The sequence below is a fragment of the Elephantulus edwardii genome, unplaced genomic scaffold (genome assembly GCF_000299155.1).
Source record: "Elephantulus edwardii isolate Elephantulus edwardi_28Jun2011 unplaced genomic scaffold, EleEdw1.0 scaffold00158, whole genome shotgun sequence".
Taxonomy (NCBI): domain Eukaryota; kingdom Metazoa; phylum Chordata; class Mammalia; order Macroscelidea; family Macroscelididae; genus Elephantulus; species Elephantulus edwardii.
The window spans coordinates 1,936,532-1,945,686 of record NW_006399908.1 but is presented as its reverse complement, the minus strand read 5'-3'; the positions used below and the strand labels follow the sequence as shown (position 1 = coordinate 1,945,686).

Sequence of the window (9,155 nt, the reverse complement as noted above, 5' to 3'; positions counted from 1 at the left end):
GAGCACCTCGCGCCGCGCGCGCGCCGAGCCGCCAGCGTCGGGGAAGCCGCTGCTGCGCTGGGATGAGGTGCCCGACGACTTCGTGGAGTGCTTCATCCTGTCGGGCTACCGCCGGCTGCCGTGCACGGCGCAGGAGTGCCTGGCCTCGGTGCTGAAGCCCACCAACGAGACGCTCAACTTCTGGACGCACTTCATCCCGCTGCTGCTGTTCCTCAGCAAGTTCGGGCGCCTCTTCTTCCTGAGCGGCCGTGACCTGCCCTTCCACCACCCGTGGCTGCTGCCGCTCTGGTGCTACGCGTCCGGCGTCCTGCTGACCTTCGCCATGAGCTGCACGGCGCACGTGTTCAGCTGTCTGTCGTTGCGCCTGCGTGCCGCCTTCTTCTACCTGGACTACGCGTCCATCAGCTACTATGGCTTCGGCAGCACCGTGGCCTATTACTACTATCTGCTGCCCGGCCTGAGCTTGCTGGATGCCAGAGTCATGACCCCCTATGTGCAGCAGCGCCTGGGCTGGCACGTGGACTGCTCGCGGCTCATCGCCGCCTACCGCGCGCTGGTGCTGCCGGTGGCCTTCGTGTTGGCCGTGGCCTGCACCGTGGCCTGCTGCAAGAGCCGCACCGACTGGTGCGCGTACCCCTTCGCGCTGCGCACCTTCGTCTTCATCATGCCCCTCAGCATGGCCTGCCCCATCATGCTCGAGAGCTGGCTCTTCGACCTGCGCGGCGAGAACCCCACGCTTTTTGTGCATTTCTACCGCCGCTACTTTTGGCTGGTTGTGGCCGCCTTCTTCAACGTGAGCAAGATCCCGGAGCGCATCCAGCCGGGCCTCTTTGACATCATTGGCCACAGCCACCAGCTCTTCCACATCTTCACCTTCCTCAGCATCTATGACCAGGTGTACTACGTGGAAGAGGGCCTGCGCCAGTTCCTCAAGGCGCCACCGGCTGCACCCACCTTCCTGGGCACTGTGGGCTACATGCTGCTGCTCGTGATCTGCCTGGGGCTGGTCATCAGGAAGTTCCTAAACACCTCTGAATTCTCCTGTAAGAAGTGAGCCTCCACCCTGCAGGAGGCTGTGCGTTCGCACACCTGTTTGTTTGGAATATTATTGCTCTTGTTGGTTTGTTTTCAAGTTTTGTTTTGTTTCCTTCGTTGTTTGAGGAGGGTGCTGTAAAACTATGGGGGGGGCCAGGGTGAGCCCAACTGCTACCAGGGTGCTTCGGGTCCAGTCGGTCCTGTAGGAGGGAGAAGTCCACTGGTTCTTGCCCCTGGGCGAGGGGGGGGGCAAGCTCAGGTGGTAGTTTGTAGCATCTGTGACATCCCAAGGAACAGCATAAATAAAACTCCAAGCAGTACAAAATTTCCAATCGTCTTCGGTGCCCTCAGTAATTACAGGTAGCCATTGTTAGTCAGGTATGCGGTAAAGAAGGTAAATAGACAAAATCCCCTGGTTCTTCCACTTCAGCTTAAGGAATGCTTGGATTTGTTAGAAGAATGAAGCCTTGTTGGAGACGGGCACAAAGACACAAACCTAGGACTTAACCTGCTAGAAAATGCATGGAATGTGAACAAAAAAGTTAATGACTTAAAAATGTTTCTCAGATGTTATACAAATAGTAATATATACAAAGATTTTTCATAATTTATATACAAAGTCTGTGATCTACACTGAATTTTCTTTGTCACATAATTTTTCATTTTGCAGCCATTCTGCATTGTATGCACTTGAACTGGACATCAGGGCAAAGCTCCTTAAGAGTTTTCAACTTCCTTTTTTAAAACAGTGTTTTCTGAGGGCCTGTGTATGTTCATGATACAACTGTGAATTGTCCTACCTGAGGGATTCTGGTTAAACTGTTGGTTAGTTGAGAAAGTGGTTTCTATAGATCCCAGTTTTCTATTTAATGTGTTCCACAAAACCCTGGTTTTGGTTTTGTTCTCTTTCCTCCGCCTCCCCCCCCCCCCCTTATTTCAATTGCCACTGGAATAAATGTGCCTTTTGAAGCAATGTCCAAATGACTGGTCCTCAAACACAATTTCTTGCCTGGGGAGAGCAGCCTGAACGTTTATTCCTGCAAACCCAAGCTTATATTAACATCTATCTAGGAAGAAAGGAAGAAGGTATTGCTTTCAAGTATTGGGTAGAACTGGAAATAGGTTCCTAATGCACCTATGGGAGTGGGCAAAGAGGATCCACTTTTGAAGCAATGCTGCCCATTCTTGCTTAACATTAAAAATGTAATGTGTAAAACTGATTCAAGTAGTTAGATTCTAAGAGTCAGGAGCACAATGAGTCCTAACTGAGAAATTGGAGATAAACAAGATGCTTGCCAATTCTACACTGACATATCATTTGGGTTATGATTGGTGGTCACTTTGAATTACTGAGAAACTTCTTAATGTGCCGCTGAGACTATCAAATTGTTAGTAATATTTAGACATTGCTTAGAAATGCTAATATGCAATTTGGATGGCAACTCTAAATTAATACAAACCACGAAAGGTAGCTTATTTAAGTATGCTTCTCACACGTCCAGATAAATGTTTTAATTGGTGCTCTTGAAGAAAGATTGCTTTGTGTGTTTGCTTTTAATAACTACTGTATTTATCCATAGAAAGACTTGGCAAAATTCCCTGGAGGAAGTAGTCCCCTTGCCTATCAGTTTGCATGCAGAAGTTATATCTGTATGTTAATATTTAATTTGTAGTCTTTGGATGGTATAACCAGAAGGTGGGAGATTTGAGTCCACAGAAAGGCGCCTTGTAAGATAAGTCTGTGATCTCAGTTTGGAAAATAAAAATCATCCATTGAAAACATTACCGAGGGCAGCAGTTCAACTCTGGCACGTGAGGTTGCCATGCATCAGAATTAACTCAATGGCGATTAATTTTTTGAATGCATTTCATTTAGAACCTCCTAATGGAATTGTGAGCACATCTTCCATAGTTGATGAATGGCCAGTGCCTCATCCTTTGTGAAAGAAATTCCTGTTACGTTATGGACACTGATAATTTGTGCCTATAACAGATGTTTCTCAGCTTTAATGTGATTCGGTGCCATGTATTCAAGGACAGTTGTGGACATGAAGGATATTTTCACATGCAGACTTATCTACATGCCATTAATGCCTCGCAAACAATTTTAAATAGAAACTATAGAGAAAGGTTGAGTATTTTGTATTAACTTCCTTGAGAAATAGGACCTACCCTTTCAGAAATCAACAACAATAAAAAGCTTTTAGAAAGCAAACTTCTTAAAAGGAATGATGAGAACAAGGGAGGGGGAAATGGTATTTATGATTTTTCCATTTTGTTGGCAAATTTTGGGGTCTACAAACTCTGCATGCAGAATTCTCTCCTAGTCCTATGTCTTTACGCTTGAGCAGAGGCCACTTAAGGATAAAATTATCCCCGTATCATTTTCAAGTGATTATGATGCATGAGCCCAGCAAGCTGACACACTTCTCCCCTGTGACGGTTGCAGAATGTCCCAGAGAGAGTGAGGACTCACTTTCATTTTCCCTTTTCCTTTCTGCCTTTCCCTTTTCTTATTCAACCTTAGATTTTATATACTGTGTGTAACATTGCCAACAGGACAGTCTAGTTGAAAACAGGGGCTTGGCATCATTTCACGTGTGCTGATGAGTACCATATCCACTATATCAGACCAGGGTGATTTGGTAAGCTATATATATTACTGTTAAATTATATCCGATTTCTCATCAGGATAAATGGTGATATTTTAGAATCCACCAATATTTACATTCTCCACATGTGTATGGAACTATCCAGGTACATAGATCGCTATTTCTGGAATATTACTGCAATCCGAATAAAAAAATAGATTTTTTTTCACCATTTCTTTCACCACGACCGTTACAATTCACTTTTACTTTATTATGTTCTGTGGAAAATAAATAAGAATGTACTGCTATTATATCCATATGTATGGCATAAGTATGTTACGGTGACATTTTGAAGCTTATTGTGTAAAGAATGTATTTTTATCTTTTTGCTTATTAGTCGTGATCTAGTTGGCCTTCAAGGAGCGCCATTAGATAGTCTTGCTTAGAAAATTGAGAGTGACTTCAGTGTCTGTCACTCTATGGGTTGAGATAACTCAGCTAATTTAATTGGCTAAAAGGGAGCACTTCTCTCTCACTCCAAAAACCGAACCCTCAGGTAATGAATATTGCCTTCTGAGGAAGGGGAATCACACTCTTCAGTCATGTCATAACCTTATGAAAGTAATGTTCTTTTCAACTGGCCAGACCTTTTCTATAAATAGCCCAGGAGAAAATACAGCTCTCCAGAGGGCTCTTTACATGTTCCCATTCATAAACTGTGCCCATAAGTGCTTGCAGTAAAAATCCATTTAACCAGAGTCACGCTACTTTATCAGTGTCATTTCTAGGAATGTAAAGCTAGGAGAAAGAGGAGATTTTAAGAATTTTATTTTTTTTTCTGATTTGGTGCTGAATCTGAAGGCTAACAGCAATAATAAATGAACCATCTCTTTGCAACATTAATCTGCATAATGTTTTAATAAGAGGCAGGAACAATAAGTTATGATTTCAAGATTTCACCTCTGGTCTTAAGTGACAGAATTAATGTTTTCAGGTTGCCATTAGTATCTGCTATATGCTCCATTGTGGGAAGTACTTTGCACAGCTATAACGCCTGGATAAGCCCACAGTCATTAATTGAATATTTTCTTTTGTCTTTTGATTACTTTTTAAAAAAATTTATTTTAACAAAGGTTTACTGAAAGGTTAAGTTTCCATTCATTCATTGTTGCACATTTTCCTCCCTCTTAATTACTTTTACTTATTTCATAGTTTTGACATAGCTCAAAGTAAGATATGCCCACCCATGAAATTAGATTATGGAAATCTAAATATATATATAGACACACACAACTGTCTAAATGTTTTTTTTACCACCCTAGAAGTGTATCTGTTGTAATGTCACTGCTGGCTTCACGCTGTCATTGTTCTATCAGTTGCTTTTCATTCATCCACATAAGCCCTTTTCGTGATCACCAAGCATCCTCATCTTTAATGCATTGAGTCACTATCTGTCCACATCACTACGTCTCCTCCCGTTTTCCCCAACTGCTGGCACAGAGTCACGAACATAAGGCAGGCCCTCTAACCAGGGATCTTGACCACGAGCAGAATTAACTGAAAACCACTGAGATTAGTGGTGAGGGTTACTTTTACCATTATCCCTGTTAGTAGAAGAGGGAGCACTGGGGGAAAGTTGCTGAAAGGCTGGCCATCTCCTCTGTAATTTACAACCTCTGAAAACTGGCGGGGGGGGGGGGGGCAGGGGTGTCAGTTATGAGTTGGTTTCAACTTGGAGACACATAAACATTTGTGTAAGATCAATGCTTAGAGTCTTAAGACAACATGCTAACTCCCCTTTCCTTAAAAGAAGTTACCCATTTGCTTTCTCTTCCTCTCTCCTTTCTTTGTTCTTGGCTATTTTATTTTCTCCTTCCCCCTCCCCCCCCTCCCATTCTTGGGCCTACGCAAACTTTAGGGTTAAAAATAGCCTGCAAGTTTCATGTTCTGTCCAGGTGAAGGGATAGCCAACATATGTACATAGAGTTTAAAAATTATCAGTACTTATTAAGACACAAATAACAACATTTGGAGTTAATAGTATTCAAACCATTCAAAGTGCCTAAATTAAGATATCATTAAGTATCTGAATGTCATAGACAGTGTACTTTTTAAAAAAAAATACAAAACACAACAAAAACAAAACTAAGTGCTTTAACCTCCAAAGATTAGCTAATGCTCTTTAGGCTTTTTTTTTCTCTTTAAAAGTTTTTATCTTATAACCTATGAAATTCTGAGGAAATCATGAAAACTATTGAATGTAAAAAAAGATTGTATAGGGATTAAAGAACAAGGAGGATTATGCAAACTCCTAGAGTGAGGTAGTAAGTTTAACTGTGGACAGTTGTACCTCAGTTTTACATTTGTCCCTAGAAAGGCATGTGGACTTTAGCTGCCTACCCACATCCTGTGACTTTTGACCTGAATACTAGCACCTGTTAAATTGTGAGTAGGACTCTTCTCTTCTGGCTTAATGTCCTTGATTCGTTTCCATAAAATTAAAGGTGTGGCAAAAACGTAGTAGGGCATAGCACCAAACAATAGTAAATTACCGTCTGGATAATTTTCTTGAAAGATTGTCAATGTTGTTTTCCAAATACACTCCTTGAAAAAAAATACAGAGATGCTTCTTAAATTTAAAAAGGGCACATTTGTTGAGCACTGTTGTAGCGCTTGGTGAGAGACCTCATGCTTTCCTATTAAAGATTTCACTCCCTCTTCAATATTTGAAATAATTTTTTCATTGTGGGGATGAATGTTGTTCTTAGAGACAGTTAATACAGAGAATTGCTTATTGAAGAAAGGACAAATATACTGCACCTCTGGTTTGCATCTTTCTAGCCAGTTTCTGAGCTTTTGTTTTAGAACAGCTTACGAATCTCTGAGCAAGTTGCAGAATTAGAAAGTTTATTTATAGGTCACGGGCCAAGAATGATCATTTGGCTGTTAATTGTGGCAGGATGTGACTTCTGAGAGCTGTTAATATACATCTATATGTGATGATAGTCACTGGCTTACTACTTAATTGGGGGGGAAGTAATTTATTTAAGCTTTGGAAAATGTTTCCTCAGTATATCATGCTTGTGTAATTCATTAGCTTCAGTGCTTTTTTTTGTGTGTTGAATAGTGGGCCACCTTTGTCAAACCTTAAGCTTCACCCAAAAATAATGCAATAAGCACTGAAGTCAGAGCAGGGAGCTGCAGTTGGTGTTTCTAACCTTAGGAAAGGGCACTGTGGAAATAAGCCTCCATTTCAAGGTGAAGACAAGCCAAGGTCGTAGAGCCCTGGTGTGTCCACTTGCCGTACAGAGGCAACTTGTGGTTGCTGTGAAGCTGAACATTGTGACACTGATGTGTCAAATGCGATAATGGTTACCCAAGGTGGACAGTGTTTGGTGACACTCCCCGATTAAAATAAGCTTGGAAGGAGGAGTGGCATCCACTTCCATAATAGATTTCCTCCAGAAACCCTATGAACCTGGAGAAAGGATGAAAGTTGCACAAGTGTTGAGGACTTTCCTTCATAGAGTCACTATGAGTCACCTACGACTTGAAGGCACTTAATAACAACAAGATGAAAAAGAAAATTAATGAGAAATTTTAAAAAAAGAAGTATTTTAGTTTTATGTTTTCAAAGTTTATAATAATTTGTAAACATTGGACTTACCACACAGATGAAAACCAGCAATTTTTGGAAAGCCTCCTCCTTTGCCTTGGGAGTTTAATCAACTTGAGCTCTTACTCAAAGAAAGGATCTTTTAAAATGTAAATAGTATATAGTTTAAAGAAAAGTTATTTCTCCCCACCCCCCAATGCAACGGGCCAGATGTATTCTATGTATAAAATATGGCTAAGTTTAATCTTTTAAAATTCTGTTTGGATGCTTTTCTTAAGGTCCTTGTGCCATCAAGACTTAGCATAGAAGGTATACTTGTCTTTCCTAGAAGCCGTGAGTAAAATTATGCTAAGTGACTGAGTACCAAGAGTTTAAAGAGATGCACATTTCTCTTTGACGAGCGTATAAACGAGCGTATAACACAGTAAATAGCCAGGCCACTCTGTCCCCGTCCCCTGCTTCTTTGGAGTGGAAAGAGAAAGGCCCATGCTAGTCTTGGGTTGACTGGGGAAAGGCCTCCTATTTCAGGGCTGGGCACGGAGGCCCAGACAGCTCTTTTATCTGTATGAGACACCTGGTCGCCCCAGAGTCTCTTCATTTCAACCTTCTCCCAGTCTATATCTACCAGTCTCGAAGCCTTCACTTTTCACAAATATAACCTTGACAATACAGATGGGTTTCTAAGCGGATTCCATACAGATTCAGGCCTTCTCAAACCATCTGCCTTGTGAGATTCATCCAGTTCTAAACTAAGGCTTTAAGGAAGAGAATGATGCTCAGATTTATAAGAATGAACACCAGAAGGTGCACTTTCATAGTAAAGGGCATTCATTGAAGGGTCGTATTCATCTTTCCCCTCAAGTCAGAAGCAGAGGGAAGAATTCAATAGATTCAAGCAGATTTCTCTTTGTCAATATTTTTTAAAAGCTCACATGATGGTGATAATGAAGGTAAAGGGGCTAGGGATAAAGAACGATGCAGGCATGAAGAAAGAGAATGAGTTAGTCCTCCCCGCATCCCCCGACTTCTGGCTAAATTCATTCTTAGGCTACCACTGACTCCAATCATCCTTAAAACTGTATCTAACTAACTAGACAGGATTTCTCAGGATATGTGAATGTCTATCCTTGGACTATGTTGTGGATTTGACTCGATTATGTATTCTGGCTTCATCATTATTTAATCATAATCCCACATTACCTGAGCAACTGAGCAACGTAATCTATAGAACTAACACTCTGGTGTCTTTGCGCATGTAATGAAAAAGCTGTGACTCATTTCTGTTGTGTGGTTTACGATTATCTTCATCTTCTGATATTTGTTCTCTACTGTCTTGAATATGAAGTTCTGTGTAAATAATATGCATTCTTTTTTGCAGAAAAACAAATGTATGAAATAAGAATAAACTCTTTTTAAGCATAGTATGTAGGACTGCATTTATATGCTTCCGTGCATGTTTGGAAAACATCCAACTAGCAGGCAGATTATTTATCTTTAGTAATAAAGTTTGCTTAATACTAATACATAATAAAAGAGAACCTTTTACCCTTTAAAAAATATCTGTAAGCAAAAGTTTTCTTGCAGAGGACCCCTTAGTAAAATACTTCTTAAAAAATAGTAGATAAATGAAAAAATTAATTTTGCAACATTATCTTCTAAGAAAATAATTCTATAACTTGTGTTATAAAGCTTTCCCTTGTGCCTTTCTATATTTCAGAGCTGAATAACCACACAGGAACAATAGGAAGTAGAAAGGGCTTCTGTGTAATAGAACTTATTACACAGTTACGTGTGTGAATTTATAGTACCTTTGTTCCAAAAAACCCCCAACAATGACAACAACAAACCAACCAAACAAACAAAACCCTAACAAGAGACAAACACCTTCTGTTTTTAAATCCTCTGGTTATTGC

General features: G+C 40.9%; 1 protein-coding gene across 1 annotated transcript in view; it reads left to right on the top strand.

The window, feature by feature from the left end:
* Positions 1 to 1,157, top strand: part of PAQR9 (progestin and adipoQ receptor family member IX) — a 39,944-nt gene extending 38,787 nt beyond the window's left edge. Inside the window, exon 3 of the mRNA XM_006895117.1 lies at positions 4 to 1,157. Coding sequence (XP_006895179.1) covers positions 4 to 1,054 — 1,051 coding nt within the window. The 3' untranslated portion in view covers positions 1,055 to 1,157. The remainder of the gene's footprint in view (positions 1 to 3) is intronic.
* The last annotated feature ends 7,998 nt before the right edge of the window (positions 1,158 to 9,155 follow it).